The sequence below is a fragment of the Erinaceus europaeus genome, chromosome 6, assembly GCF_950295315.1.
Source record: "Erinaceus europaeus chromosome 6, mEriEur2.1, whole genome shotgun sequence".
Classification (NCBI taxonomy): domain Eukaryota; kingdom Metazoa; phylum Chordata; class Mammalia; order Eulipotyphla; family Erinaceidae; genus Erinaceus; species Erinaceus europaeus.
Genome location: NC_080167.1, coordinates 54,323,313 through 54,340,150, shown reverse-complemented (window position 1 = coordinate 54,340,150; position 16,838 = coordinate 54,323,313). Strand labels below are relative to the sequence as shown.

Sequence of the window (16,838 nt, the reverse complement as noted above, 5' to 3'; positions counted from 1 at the left end):
TTCATGCTGCTATTGTGAAAAAGAGAGAAAGAACTGAATTATGGGATTTTTGTTGAAATGGTGATGGCATCACGGAGAAGCTAATCAGAAAGCTCAATTTGCACTCAAGTTTCAACTAATTTGGGAACATGTTTGCACTTTCTGCTCAATCCCTTTAGAATGGCTGGTGTAATTAACCTTGAGCTCTCCTGAATGACACATTGTGAGTAAGTCTTGCTAAGGCAGCAGTTGGACCCAATGGCTAGGTCTGGCTCTGGATGGTCAACATAGAAAAATGACTCCATTATGTTTCCTGTTCACGAAGGCTGAGCATTAAAATGACCTCTGCCTGACAAGTTTAATTGCTTAATTAGAGTCTCTCTTCTCTGGCCTCAGATTCATGTAACTCTATGAGCTCTTATTGATTTCTGAGAAATGCTGGCTGTAGCTCAGTGTGGGAGCAGGGAGAGAAGTCAGTTCAGCAGCACCAGCTGGCCCCAGGAGACTGCGACCTCTGATTCCAGCATCCTCTGTACTCAGTACAATGGAATGTCTGCCTAGTGAGAATCAGTGAGGAGCAGATAAAAGCAACAGCCCACAATCCAAATCCAGCGTCTCTTGGAGAATACACACTGGGGATAGCAGACCCTTACACAATAAAAGGTTACATGATGAGTAACTATTTTTTTTCCCCTCTGAAGCCTTTCATACAGATCTAGGAGAAAGAAATCCAAGTGTATGATTTGAATGGATGAAAAACAGATCCCCTCCCACCCTTCCACTCCCCAAGTTGCAAGGTCTGTTGTCGTTCAAGTTAGAAATAATAAGACTCAGGGTGGAGCAGGTCAAACTCAGAATGCAATATCCATATTCTGTTTTATTTTTTTAAAGACACTACCCATGATGTGTTTCCTTTTCAAACATCCATCATGTCAAAATAGAGCAAATAGACACACATAATAGAACTCACAGAGAAAATATAAATAATTCTTCTTTAAATATTTATTGTTTTACAAATAAAACCATGACAGAAATCAATCTCTTCCTACCTCTCACTCTCCTTCCTTCCCAACCTCTCCCCCTCTCCATTCCTTTCTTTCATTTCTCCTTCACATCTCACTACAGAAAGTTTAGTTTGAGGGTGTTTAGAAAGATATTTTGAGGGTGAACTCTGATGATCTTTTTAAAATGTTTAATTTGTGACTTGCTTAGCCATTCTGTGTTGATCACCTAAAATGATATCAATAACTTTTCACCTTGAAAGCAAGTTAATTATTTAATGGAGGTCATAGTTCTCAACCTGTAACACAGGTTTTGTTTACATTTCAAACAGAATCTCCATAAATGTTCGCTTATTTGTGAAAAATAAAGTGAGGTTTTGTTATTTATTTTCATAGCAGCATTCCTAGTAATGTTTGAGTCATTTTTTGCATTAAGGAAACTGATGCTTCCTCCCTTCCCACCCCCAAGAAAACATACCATAATAAGTGATTTTTTTTTCATTTCCTTCCTTACTTACATTTATTATTTTAGCAGCCTGGATAGTTTCCTGAGGGATGCCCTTTCTTATCACTTAATAACTCATCTGTCTTGGAGCAGTTTCCAACCCAACATGGGAATTCCATTAACTCGCCACTCCTAGATTTAACAAGTGAAGATATTTCATGGATGCCCCACCCTCAACGAACCCTGATGAAAATTATCTCTCCTGTACTCTAAATATCTCATCCCTCACCACATTCTCTTTACCCTGACAAAGCTGTCAGACAATACAAAGCAGGAGACATGCACTGCCAGAGGGAGTTATAAATGAAGCAAAGGGTAAGGGACTGGGTTGAAAGCCAGATTAAACCAGCAAGGTGAATAAAGAAATCCAGTGACAGCAGACAGCCAGTGGCTAAACCAGAAAAAGGCAATAGGTAGATTTATATCTCACTTTAAGGATAGAACTGAGCTTAAGAATCAAGGATAAAAGTGTTAGGTTTATTTATTGGTCTTGGACACTGCGCCCCTATAACACCATCTGCTAAATGAGCCATGCTGGGAATCCCATGCTCGTGGACTGGAATGCATGACAGGTGCCAACCACTCCTAAACCCTCAGGGCCCTGAATAAGACTTTCTAAAATGCCACTAAGGAGGCTTTCACACAGGTTGAGAAAGTGAATGGAGACATCCATTCTGTCCCCCGTAGTTCACACTTTTCCTCCTTCTTCTTTTTAGGTTGATCTATTTATTTTTGTGAGCCACAGAGAGTGAATGAGATGAGAGCACTGCTCTCTGCTCTAGCATATGGCAATATGGGGGATCAAACTTGGTTCCCCAAACACACAAGTCCTATGCACGACTACACTGTGGTATCTCCCCATTTTCCTTCTTATCCTTCTAAGACACCATGAACAACTCACTGAACTTCACTTATTAAATCCCCTTATTCTCTTTGAATAAAACTTGATTTTATCCTTTTACTTGGTGTAATTATCATTAGAGAGGTGTCAGACAAATAGGAGTTGAAAATTAAGCCACTCAGTGTGTGAGTGCAGGTGTTATTTTTTTTCTGGACCTCAGTTTAGCCCGTGGAATAATCATATTATAAGAAGGATTGAAATTTACAAAATATATTTACAGCATTTATCACAATGTCTGGTACAGACAATATATTCATGGATACACCTAATTTCTCTACTGTACTATTACTTCTTCTTCTATATTACTAATATTCCAGTTAAGGTTAGAACTTATTTTTTGATCATAGCATTCCTCACATCTGGCTTGGGGCGATGCCAGGGATTAAATCTGAAACCTTGGAGCCTCAAGCAAGAAACTTTATGACATAACCACTTGTACTATCTCTGTGGCCATAAGGTCATAATTTCTTTCTTCTCCTTCTTCTTCTTCTCCTTCTTCTTCTTCTTCTTCTTCTTCTTCTTCTTCTCCTTCTCCTTCTCCTCCTCCTCCTCCTCCTCCTCCTCCTCCTCCTCCTCCTCCTCCTCCTCCTCCTCCTCCTCCTCCTTCTTCTTTTTACCTCCAGAGTTATCACTGGGGCTTGGTGCCTGCACTCTGCACTATGAATCCACTGCTGCTGTGACTTTCCATTCTTTCCATTTTGTTACTGTTGTTAGATTAAGAAATTGAGAGGCAAACGCTAGAAGAAGAAGAAATTGAGAGAGGAGGGGAAGAAAGATAGATACTTGCAGACCTGCTGCACCACTTGTGAAGTAACCCTGTAGGTGAGGAGCCAGGGACTCAATCCAGGATCCTTGTGCTGGTCCCTGCACTTCACACTATCTGCACTTAACCCGGTGTGCCACCGCCCGGCCCCCAAGGTCATAACTTTTTTAAAAGTATGTACTTTAGCTACACAGAACTTAATCAGTAATCTTCAGTTCAACTCCAAGTATCATCACTAGTTAACAAGCAGATTGGCAGAATTGAACTATTATATATTAGGATATTTAAAACAAAAAAATCATACATTTTCATTTTGTCATCATGATGAATTTTCTATCAATTCATAAGTGTATTGTTCTGATACCTTCCAGAAAACTCAAAAATGAATTAAGATGGAAATAAAAGTAAGGGTACCCAAAATGTCAAAGGAAAGCAAAAGTTTGTTTTATGGACATTCACCATTTCACTGCACGAAAAACTCTTCTCTGAAGCTAAGGTGCAGTATCAACATGCTTTGGAGACTATAAAATGCTTTTGAATTAAAAAAGCAAAGGAGTCTGTGGAAAAAGGGAAGGGAGGCTGTAGCAGGGCCTTGGTTCCCTAATGCAAGATGGTGGAAAGGCCCCTTGGGTGGGGGCGGAAGTTTTTTAAGGTCACATATCATGGGAGATGAGAAACTGTACCCATGTACTGTACTGTAAACCATCAACACCTCCTACTTTCTGACCCCCCCCCAAAAAAAGTGATTTGGAGAAAATAGCTTCTTCTTAGCTTTGGTTTGCAATATTTTTACCTCACAATTTACTTGGTTTAATTCCTCTTAGCTGGATAGAATTTAGTAAAACAAGCAGATTGCAGTAGAAATGTTTTCTGACTCTTCAGCTACTGGAGAGACTATATTCCAGTCTCTAAAAATGAAAATACAGGCATTCCTTAGGAAGGTGATATTCATTTTCCCCCAGTCATGCGCTTGGGGTTGTAAGTGATGACTTTCTGTAGGGTGATCATGAGTCATTCCATCAGCCAGCATTTTGCTCAGAAGAGGCTTCAGGCTGAAGTTTATTTCAGACACTTGTTCTTTAGTTCCTAAACAAAGCATTGGTTGCTGCTTGTCTTATTTTAAAAATGGTGTAATTTATAGTGTATCAGAATACCCAGCATTGTTTTGGCCATGTGGCACACATTTTAGGAACAATAACTCTACACACTGCCTGTTGTTTGGAGACTGAATTGAAGGAAGGCACAAAGTTAAGGTAACATAGGCAAGATGTGATGGTATACCCCCACCTTGACCTCTGTAGACCATGAACAAGAGGAGTCTCTGTAGACCATGAACAACTCACTGAACTTCACTTATTAACTCTCCTTATTCTCTTTGAATAAAACTTTATTTGATCCTTTTATTTGGTGCAATTATCATTAGAGAGGTGTCAGACAAATAGGAGTTGAAAATTAAATTACTTAGTGTGTGAGTACAGGTGTTGCTTGCTTTCTGGACCTCAATTTAGCCCATAGAACAATCAAATTATAAGAAGGATTGAAATTTACAAAATATATTTACAGAATTTATCACAGTGTCTGGTACAGACAATATATTCATGGCTACACCTAATTTCTCTACTATACTATTACTTCTTCTATACTACTAATATATCAGGAAGGGATCCAAGAGATAAATCAGAGAGAGAATGAGGGCATAATGATGCACTGGACTTGGGGAAATGAAAGAGAGATCCAAAAATGGCTTGGCAATTGGGCATATGCTTCTGATATTTACTGAGGAAAGAAATGAAAGTGAAGGAGGACTTAAGGGGAGGGGAGAACCCTTCAGTTTGAGACTCTGGCTCTGAAGGATTGATTGTGAGACTGAGGAGGAGCAGTGGTGTCTGGAATGCAGTTGGATATATGAGCCTAGAGCTTGGAGAGAGGTCTGGAGGACAGTTGTAGATACTGGCCAACAAACAAATGCCTTAAGGATCTTAAAACAGAAGCCACTTATTTAAGTTGATACACTTCTGTCAGGCAACAAAAGGCCAGATTAAATGGCATTAACTGCCATCTGACTTATATGAATAGCATATTTTGTGTCTCAATATGTGATCATTTATATGTCTGACTAGCTAAAAATGTAGTTTTCAATATATTTTATTTTAAAATTTGACATATTCTTCATATTAAATTTCTAAAGTGCAGATAGAAGCAATAAGAATTGAATGCTAACTATATTACCAAACAGACACAAGTTAATGAAATATTGCCTCATTTACTTCACAAATATACACACATGTAATTTTACACATATATGAACAAATACAATTGGGCTAACATTGCATATTGTGTTATAATCCACTATATTTGGCATTACTGAATACTATAGTCTTAAATATATTCTTTTAAAAAACATTTTTTATTATCTTTATTTATTTATTGGATTAAGACAGCCAGAAATCATATGGGAAAGGGTGATAGAGAAGGAGAGAGAAGAGAGAGACCTGCAGCCCAGCTTTCCCCCTGCAGGTGGGGTCTGGGAGCTCGAACCTGGGTCCTTACACACTGTAACATGCGCCCAATCAGGTGTGCCACCAGCTGGCCCCTTAAATATATTCTTAACTATAACTTCTTAAAATACTTTATTTGGCTATATACTCAATTATACCTACCAGAAATCAGTTATCCATGGGTTTATTATTCACAATTTTAGATTTTTTTTATTGCCTCCAGTGTTATTGCTGGGGCTTGGTGCCTACATAACGAATCCACTACTCCTGGAGGCCAGCTTTTCCACTATTTATTTATTTATTTATTTATTTATGCCACCAGGGTTATCACTGGGGCTCCGTGCCTTCACTATGAATCCAACTCTCTCAGTGTGTATTTTTTTTCATAATTTTTCTATTTTTATTTGACAGGACAGGGAGAAATTGAGAGGGAAGGGCACATATAGAGAGGGAGAGAAGCAGACCTGCTTCACCATACAGATGGAAAGTAGGGGCTTGCTGATATGGGCGCTTAACCAGAAGTACCACCACCTGGTCCCTCTTTCTTTATCTGATAGGACAGAGAGAAATTGAGAAGGGAAGGGGAGATAGAGAGGGAGAGAGACAGAGAGACACCTGTAATACTTGCTTCATCACTTATGAAGCTTCCCTTCTGTAAGTGGGGAGTAGGTGGCTTGAACCTGAGTCCTTGCACATGCTATCATGTGTGCTTAACCTGGTGTGCCACTACCTAGTCCCTAGATTGTTTTTCCTTATGAAAATAATCCCATGAAGAGCATCTTTATTTGTCAGTACTAGTCTACATTTCCTATTATTTCCTTTATATGATCCCTTTTTAATGGGCAATTCTATTTTGAATTGTCTATGTATACGGAAAATTATAGACTATATAATTCAGATAAAGATTAATAATACCCCACTACTTAGATTTTCCAAATTCTACTATTTTTGCCATTCATTGTTAGCTCATTTCTTTCCCCCAAACAAATAGAGTGCTAAAGAGACAATGAAGTTCAATGTGGAGTCTGCTGATACCACCCTCTGCCCTGTCCTGAAAAAACCACTTAGAATTTGGGTTCCTGTGACCGTTTTCACTCTTTTCCTTTTATGCCTACCTCCATATATGATGTATAATATTATTTTTCTTATTTTAAGCTTAATGAGATTAATGCTACATAATACATGTCCTTCTTTAATTTGTACTGAGAACTCAAAAATTATTTATTTTTTATTTATAAAATGGAAATATTGACAAGACTATAGAATAAGAGGGGTACATTTCCACACAATGACCACCCACAAAGCTCCATATCCAATCCACTCCCTTGATAGCTTCCCTATTCTTTATTACTCTGGGAGTATGGACCCAGGATCATTGTGGGGTGCAGCAGGTTGAAGGTCTGGCTTCTGTAATTGCTTTTCTGCTGAACATGAGAGTTGGCAGGTTGATCCATGTTCCCAGCCTGTCTTTCTCTGCTTAGACCAGGGAGAACAGAAGCAACTGGTGGTCTTCCTTTATAAGATACAGCTATATATAAATAGCATAAAAGAACATAAATTATGATGAGGACTTGTTGATACAGAAAATCTTAACAATGGGATTTTCAAAGTTAATCCAATTGCCAAATAATTTGGTTATAGGAATATTTTAAGTATTTTTCTATGTTGCAGTGTATTCATTATTTCACCACCAAGCAGTATTCCATTTTATAAGTAGTCCATGAATCACCTATTCTATTAACGAGCACTCCAATTGCTTCTAATATTTTGCTATTACAAATACTTTTAGTAATGGACACAGTAATGCAGTATCTCATCATGCAACCAAGCAAGAATTTCTCTAGGCTAAATACCTAGAAGTAATTGTCCTAGCTTTTACATTTATTAGAATTCAGTAAAAATTCATTATGAGAATCCCTATAATGGATAGGAGATGCTTAGCTTTTCATTCATTGTTTATAACCTTTTCCAGATACATTGTTTTATTTGAGATTCACAATAACCTTATTGGGTAGAGAGGAGGAATTTCAAAGTGATGAAAATGATTTCAAAGTGATGACAGTGACACGGGAAACTTATTTTTGCCTCCGTGGTTACCCCTGGGGCACTGTGACTGCACTATGAATCCACCTCTCTTTTCCCCATCTTTTCCCCGTTGTTCTTGTTGTTGCTGTTATTGTTTTTATTGTTGTAGGTGCTGCTGCTGCTGTTATTGGATAGGACAGAAAGAAACTTAGAGAGAAGGAGAAGACAGAGAGGGGGGAGAGAAAGACACCTACAGACCTGTTTGACCACTTGCAAAGTGACCCCCTGCAGGTGGGGAACTGGGGGCTCAAACCAGGATCCTTGTTCTGGTCCTTGTGCTTCACTTAACCCAGTGCGCTACCACCTTACACTGACACCTGAAACTTCTGACGTGCCTTGGTAAGAGAAAACAAGTATCTCAGGTGTGAATACAGGACCTTAACCAGATGATGTCCCTCTGAGTGCAGAGTGAATCTAAGTTGTTCTGACCACAAGACCCGTCATCCCAGATCACTCTGAAGATTCATTTGTTTTCCAAGACAGCTTACTGAATCAGGTGACCTACTGGACATCCTGGCCATGAAAATCCATTGCTCATTCCTTACTCAGTTCTTTTTTTAGGACCCTGCAAGTTAGTTACCTACTGCCCCATAACAAATTACCCCAAAGTTTAATGACTTAAAGCAGCAGTGTATGTAGTTTCTGTAGTTCAAGAGCTCAAGTACAGGTAAGTACTGCAGTCTTCCCTGGCTCATTCGTCTGATTGCTGACAGATGCAGTTGGATACAAACTTCTTTGGCTCTTTACTTTGCTGACCTTTCTAGACAGTGTCTCAACATGGTGCCTTGCTTCATCAGAGCAAGCATAATAGGGAGCGTCAACGAGAAAGTGACAGAGAGCAAGACCAGGATGGATGTGCTCATCATTTGTAATGTAATCTGAGAAATAACATTTCTTTACTTCAGCTGTATTTTACTTAAAAGAGGCAAGTTTTTTTTAAGGATTTTTAAAAAATTAGTGACTTGCAAGGTTATTGTATATCAGGGGTATAATTCCACACCACATCCATGGCCAAAGTTCTGTGCCTTCTCCCATGATAACCATCATAGCACCCCCCCCCCCAGGTTCATAGCTGTATTTTTCAAAATAACCAATATAGAAGCAAGCTATATTTCCATCAAGAGATGACTGGATAAAGAAATTATGAACTATATACACCATGGAGTACTACTTTACTATTTTAAAAGATGATATTGTGTCCTTCAGGACAAAATGCACAGGACTGGAAGTGATCATGCTGCGTGAAGTAAATTGAGAATATTAGAGACAAGTCTTTAGGGTTGGTCATCCCACACCCAAGGGGAGGAGATTACACAAGGCATGAATCATTGGAAGCTAGGTCAGAAGTTACCCACCACAGCTCTTCTTCCCTGCAATCCCAGTTGGGTGATTTTCACACAGTATGTCTCCTGCTCAGACTCCTGACTCATCCATAGTGCTAGACAAACCTTTTGGTTCTGGCTTCATGGCTTTCTCCTTACTGATATTTTATTCATCTTTTAAATAGCACTTTAGTTGTCTCTCTGTATCACTTTAACAGTAGAGGCTAATATCTGTACATTTTGCCAGGAAATATCCTAAATTACATATATGATTGTATTTCATTCCAATGAGCATTATGAGTTAAATACTCATGTCAGTCCTGTTTCACAAAGCAGGGAGCTGAAGGTTAGAGAAAAGAGAAAATTGTCCTCATATAATAACATCTTCCTTATCACATCCATTTGATGAGAGCTTACCTAGCATAGTACCTTGTTTAAAAGGTTTATTTTATTCTCCAAAAGGAATACTACCATCAGCCTTGAAAAAAGAAAAGATTTATTTATTAATCTTATGAGAGAAAGAGAGGCCATAGTATTGTTCAGGCATATAAGGGATAGAATCCAGGGCCTTATGTATGCAAATCCTGCCCTCTATCTGCTAAGTCACTTCCTGGTCCATGTTACCAGCTTTTACATAGTGCGCATTATTCAATCTCTTCTCTCTCTTATATTTAAGGGTATTTTTAAAAAATCTTTTTACTTATTTATTACTGGATAAAGAAAGAGATAAATTGAGAGGGGAGGGGAAATAGAGAGAGGGAAAGAGACAGAGAGACCCATGCAACCCTATTTCACCACTTGTGGGGGAGGGTGGGAAGCAGGGGCTCAAGTACTATGATATGTGTGTGTACTTAACCAGGTGTGCCACCACCTGGCCCCTTAAGTCGTATACCGCTATCCTTTGTTAGAGTACAAGAAGGTAGAAGATTGCCTTTTGTGTGTCTCTTTTATTTTCTCAAATTGCCAGTCTTCAGGCTTGACCAGAGGCCTCTAACAAATATCAAAAGATGTGAGTCTCTGAACTAAGTGGTTTTCCTCTCCTTGAGAGCTTATTTTGAGGTTCTATGAGGAGAGGACAGCTACTTATATATTCTGGAGCTGTGAAGGAAGGGGACACCTATTCTAGCCTGTCAGTTCAGTAGAATCAACCGTTGTCTTCAGTGAGGAGATAAATGCTGCAGCCAGATCGCCTTCACAGTCTTTTTTCCTCTCTTGTGTCAATTTATGCTGGTGACGGCTTGTGTTGACTTAGAAAATGGAATGACACTTAACTGGTTCCTCTCATGATAATTAAAACATCAAGTGTTTAAAAAAAAAAAAGTATGAACTTTTCCTAGGTCAATACCTAATCATCTTTGCTGCTGTTTTCAGAACACTGAGGAGTATGGCCACTTTTTCTTGTACAGATTCAACTTCAAATTTTTATTTTACTGGTATCATTTACAATGACTTATTTAAGATGTATAGATGTTTTTTTAATTGTTTTAAAATTATACCTTTTATTTATTTGTTTGTTTCCTTTTGTTGTCCTTGTTGTTTTATTGTTATAGTTATTGATGTCATAGTTGTTGGATAGGACAGAGAGAAATGGAGAGAGGAGGGGAAGACAGAGAGGGGGAGAGAAAGATAGACACCTGCAGACCTGCTTCACCACTTGTGAAGTGACTCCTCTGCAGGTGGGGAGCCGGGGGCTCAAACTGCAATCCTTATGCCAATCCTTGCGTTTTGCACCACGTGCGCTTAACCCACTGCGCTACCGCCCGACTCCCTGTATAGATGTTTTTGTATGGTTTACTGAGTTTTCCATTTAAGTAACAGATCAGGAAAATCAATTCCTGGCCTATAAAACTAGCAATAGACTTAAGTAGGAATTCTACATTTACGAATTATATGTATGTGCTGGTTATGCAGCCAACAGTAATATAATTCGTTAACTCTGCCTTGGTAAATAAATGAAAGTAAAGGAAATTGCAAATTGATAATTTCATGACTTAAGAATTTTAAATAAGTTGAAGCAAGTTTTCTCATAGTTTCTTCCTTGGAGTGCTTTTCTCATAACTTTTGAATTAAAACTTAAATTGATTTGATATTACAAGTGTCATGAGCACTTATAAATAAAATAGTTATATTTTATTTGCTAGTCTAAATTCTACTAAAAATCAGCTGCCTCTTTGTTCTGTCACAAAATGGCAATTAGGTACATGTAACCTAGTAACTATTATGCACATTTGAATCAGAATGTGTACAATATAATGTAGAATTTGAAGAGAGAAAAATTAAATTCCACTAAAGTTTAAGTCATGCAAGCCACCCTGGGAGAAGTAACTAGTTTTTATCCAGAGTAAGTTGCCATAACCTTAGGAAACTATGAAACCAAGTTAGAGATAATGAAGTATTGAATTAAATAAATGATGTAAATATATACATATACATGTTCCTTTTTTTGAGGAAAAGAACTGGGATCTCACACACGTCACTCTACAACACGTTACTCTGAGCCATTAAATTTTATTCAGTGTGTGTGTGTGTGTCTGTGTGTGTGTGTGTGTGTGTGTGTGTGTGTGTGTGTGTGTGTGTAGAAAGAGAGAGACAGACAGAGACAGAGACAGAGAGAGAAAGGCACCATAGCACCAAAGTCTTCTCTGGTACCAGAACACATCCCATTTGGTGCTATAGCTTGAATTTGGGTCATGAAATGGCAATGCAGACAGCTAACCTGGTGAATTATCTCTCCATCCCAGTGCTGATAATTTGAGTACAGGTAGAAGTATAAACATGAGGCTTTATAATGATAGTATAGGTGTTATTTTGGCTACTATTTAAGGTGTTCAAAGTGGTCAAAGGTGTTCATAAGCAGTCATACTTGCAGAAAAACTGTATTTTGAATTGGCTAAGAAAATACAATTTAGGGGAGCTGGGTGGTAGCGCAGTGGGTTAAGTACACATGGCGGAAATCGCATCGACCTGCATCAGGATACCTGGCTCCCCACCTGCAGGGGGGTCGCTTCACAGGTGGTGAAGCAGGTCTGCAGGTGTCTATCTTTCTCTCCCCTTCTGTGTCTTCCCCATCTCTCTCAATTTCTCTCTGTCCTATCCAAAAACAATGAGAGCAATAACAACAGCAACAATAATAATGATGATAAACAAAAAGGGCAACAAAAGGGAAAAAATAAAGTTTAAAAAAAAGAAAATACAATTTAGAGGGTCAAGATATAGCCCACTGGTTAGAACATAATTTTTTTCATATTATAAGATTCATTTGTGGAAAATAACTAAAATAAGTAAATAGACAGAAACAGAAAAAATTATTTGAGTTTTCCAGGTGTTAGAGGAAGAGCAGAATGGAACGTGACTGCCAATGTGTAAGATTTTTGGGGGGAGGGAGGTGATGAAAGTATCCCAGTTACATACTGGGATGAGAAGTATATAACTCTCAGTATACTAAAAGGCACTCTACTCACTATAAAGTTACATACTGGGATGAGAAGTATATAACTCTCAGTATACTAAAAAGCACTCTACTCACTATAAAGTTACATACTGGGATGAGAAGTATATAACTCTCAGTATACTAAAAGGCAATCTACTCACTATAAAAGAGTAAATTTAAGTCTAAGATTTAGTTTACTTAGTGGAGCACACACTTTATCACACATGAGGTTCTAGGGTCAAGTGCTGGTGACAGCACCAGAGGAAACTTCATGGTTGGTGGACAGGTACTATGATGCCATTCTTTTCTCTCTCTTTCTCTCAAATTAACATTAGACTCAAGGCAATAATATCATGTAGGTGTAGGCCTCAGTGCATTTAAAAGTAAATGAGCAATTTTTTTTTCACCAGAGAACTGCTCAGTTCTAGTTTATGGAGGTACAGGAATTAAACCTGGAACATTGGAGCCTCAGGCTTTAAAGTATCTTTGCATAAGCATTATGCAATCTACCCCTGCCCATGACTAAATTATATAATATGCTGATATCTCAGTAAAATGATTATTTTCAAATAATACAGAAATACCTAGGGGGTCAGTGGTGGTGCACCTGGTTAAGTGCATATAGAACAATGTGCAAAGACCCACTCAAGGATCCAGGTTTGAGCTCCTGGCTCCCTACCTATAGGGGGGACATTTCACAGAAGTGAGGCAGGTCTGCAGGTGTCTTATATTTTTCTCTCCTTCTCTACTTCCCCTCCCCTCTCAATTTCTCTCTGTTCTATCCAATAAAATGGAATAAATGACCACGAGGAGTAGTGGATTCGTAGCGCTAGCACCAAGCCCCAGCAGTAACCCCGGAAACAAAAAAAAAAAAAAAGAAAGAAAGGAAGGAAGGAAGGAAAGAAGGAAGGAAGGAAGAAAAAGAAAAAAGAGAAAGAGAGAAAGAGATCTATAATTTCTAAGTTTAAAATTTATTATTTTAGAACATACATTTTATAATGTGTGCAGAGTTCAAGCCTTTGCCCATTACATGGGAACACCATGCAAATTTCCTCATGAGCAGTTGGAGCAGTGCTGTGGTGTCTCTGTTTCTCTCTGTGAATCTCCCCCATCTCATGCTCTATCTGAAAAGGAAAGAAAGGAAAAAAGAAAAGGAAAGAAAAGAAAAGAAAAGAAGAGAAAAGAAAAGTCTGCTCTCTAGGAATAATGGGATCATGCAGGCACCGAATCCCATGAATCCTTGGTGGCAAAAAAAAAAAAGTGTGGTGGGTTGTAATTTAGTACATAATACATCTTTAAATGTTGAAATAATTAGTTTTAAAGTTTTGTTTATTGGTTCTGTAGGTTTAGACTTTGAAAATTGGATGCAAGAAGAAAGGAAATTTGTGCCACCTCAGAACCACATGAGAGAGTTAAAAATATTGTTGAAAGTTGATTTGTATGCATGTATAAATTAAACTGAGAATTATCCCCCAATCATTCTTACATGCTCAAGAGAACAGTGATTATAATCATCACTAGATATTTAAAGTCATTTGTGTGTACCTTCCTTGATTACATCCCTGAAGTTTGTGTTTTTTCCAAGACATACTTAATTCCTTTCTTTCTCTCTTCCTCCCTCCCTACTTCTATTCACCATAGAGTGAGTGAGTGAGTGAGTGAGTGAGTGAGTGAGTGAGTGAGTGAGTGAGACCACAACACCAAACCCTCTTTCAGTTCACTAGGGGCAAGATTTGGATCACACTCATGGAAAAGTAACACATAATGGAGATTTATTTGTAATGAAATAGCCACATTTTAACTTTATATTGTAATCAATATTGCCAATCACTCTGGTGGTTGGCAATTTGATGAATTTATCTTCATTTATGGATATCTTGCATTAAACAAAATAAGATGTTCAATTTTGGACTCTAGAATTTCGTGATCCAACATGACATCTGCTCCATCTCTCTGATTGTGTGACTTGGACATATATCTTATACTCTCTATGCACTAGTTGTCTTCTTTTGAAAAATGGAAGGATCTTAGGAAAAGAAAATGGAATAGTGTGTGTGGTGTGCTTAACCGCTGCACTACTGCCCAGCCCCCGGAAAATGAATTCTTTTTCTTTGAATGATAATGAAAATAGCCACCATTCATCCTAAGGTTACTGTGTGACAATAACTTGACTCAGTCCACACACACTATTCCATGTTGCATCATGAAATTCTAGAGTCCAAAATTGAACATCTTATTTTGTCTAAAACTTCCTAGCAATCTGCAGACTTCCAAGGAAATGAGCACCTTAAATCTCATAAGCCAAAATGGTGATTTTGAGTACATATAATGTAAGTCACATTCCACTGACAGGTGTGGAGGGTTAGTTAAGTACCAGGATAGCACTGCAGAGTCACTACTATGTATATACTTCACTCTGGCATATGAAATGCTAGGGATCAGTCTGGGTACCTCATTCTTGCAAGTCCAGTAGTGCAATCATGACGAACCCCCTGAGGTGCTGCACAATATTTTTTTAATAAATAAAATAATTTTCTAAATTAGACTCATTTGAAATAATTCTGCTCCTTCCCTTCCTTATTGGCTATAATCCTAAGAAAAACAAACAGTTCCAGTGGCTACTGGGTTTCTGAAAACAAATAATTGCTCATCATTTCTCACCTGTTTACTGACATATGTATTTATGCATCAAACAATCTCAGCGCATGTTGTGTTATATCCCATGATTTGATTGCACTGGAGCCAGAGGAGAAAAGGAGGCCTGTGGAAGTTACTGCATCTATGAAGAGGTCCAGAGACCTAGTGGTGACTCTTGCTAAAGAGGCTCCCAAGGATGTCCCAAGAAATGACCCAAAATTCAAGCATACCCATGGAATTGCGTGACAAGACAATAAGATAAAGCTTTTGATCCAGCAGCTTTGTTGCTGTGCACTAGCTCTCAGATGGACAGATACTGCATGGAATGTGGTCTTTATGGATGTCAGCATGACGTTCTGAACCACTGTCTTCCTTGTTGTCTTTCTTTGTAGGCGTACGATGGCTTGAGCTCTGCAATGACCCGCCTGGTCAGTGTGTGTGGAAGACAGCAGCTGACTAACCCCATCTCTTCTTCAGGAAACAACCTCTTTGTGAGGTTCCAGTCTGGCCCTTCCAGACAGAGCAGGGGCTTCCGAGCTCGCTTCCAGCAAGGCAAGTTCTGTACGGGTTTCCCCAATACACAGTCCATCTGTTCTTAAGTCTCCTTCTTAGTCCCACAGTAAAATGAGTCCATGCCTCAGAAATTGATCCCAGATATCTACTTGACCTGCAACAAATTAAATAGAGCAAGAGAATTAATACAATTATTAAAACTGATAATCTTCAAACTTTGTCATAGATGATGATAATTTCCATTGAATAATTGTTGAGACTCAATTTCCAGGATATTAATTTATAGCATCTTTAATACTAAAGGCACTATTTCAAAAATTTAGCCAAATCCATTCATCTAGCATCTGTCCAAGGTTTTAAGCCAGAAAGCTATATGGCACTAACTTGTTTGCAATGTAGATTCAGATTCTGATGCTTGGGGTAATTGATTTCTCTTATTGCTGATTCCTGTCGTTTTTCAACCCAAGGACTCAGTGTCCTTTTCAGTGTCTTTGTTCTTTTTTTAAATATTTATTTATATGACTACAAATTAATAGGAGTATGTATAAATGCCATTCCCGACACCAAAAGACTGTGTCCCATCCCAACCCCCCTACTCCCCCACCCCCTACCTTCCACCCCCCCCCCCACCACCCTGCCCCATGAAGCTGAACATCCACCATCACCCTCCACCCAGGGTTTTTACTTTGGTAAAAAGTAAAAACATTTTACATTGTCTTTGTTCTTAAGTTCCTACATCTCAGTTCATCTGATAGAACTTTTAACCCTTTGTCTTTCTCTTGATCATTCTCAAGATTAATTCCTGTACCTCACTGTCACAGTTGTAACCCAGAACTAGAAGTATTATTAATTAACTTTAGTATTTCACTGATATTTATGCAGATGATCATTGTCATTTCAAATAAAATCACATTGTTTGTTTATTTAGTTTGTTTCAGTGAACTTACTTGTGCTCTGTAGTAAAAAAGAAAAAAAACAAAGCCCTGGCTGGGGGTGGTTTCTTGATCAAGGTCTTTGAAAGATACACTGTTGACTTTGAAGTAGGATTTCCTTCATAACTTAGTCATGTTTTGAACTTCTCTGAAAACATATAGCCATACTTTATGAAGTCTTTGTCAGCTGGGTGATTATTTTCCTAAGAAAGAAGTCATTCATAAAGAAATTATCGCTATACCTGGAATTTATGAGTGGACAGGGCAAATGG

At 38.3% G+C, this 16,838-nt stretch overlaps 1 protein-coding gene across 1 annotated transcript in view; it reads left to right on the top strand.

Annotated features, from left to right (window-relative positions):
• CUBN (cubilin) overlaps window positions 1–16,838 on the top strand; it is a 289,660-nt gene that overhangs the window by 151,739 nt on the left and 121,083 nt on the right. The window contains exon 32 of the mRNA XM_060192232.1: window positions 15,514–15,673. Within this exon, the coding sequence (XP_060048215.1) occupies window positions 15,514–15,673 (160 nt within the window). The remainder of the gene's footprint in view (window positions 1–15,513; window positions 15,674–16,838) is intronic.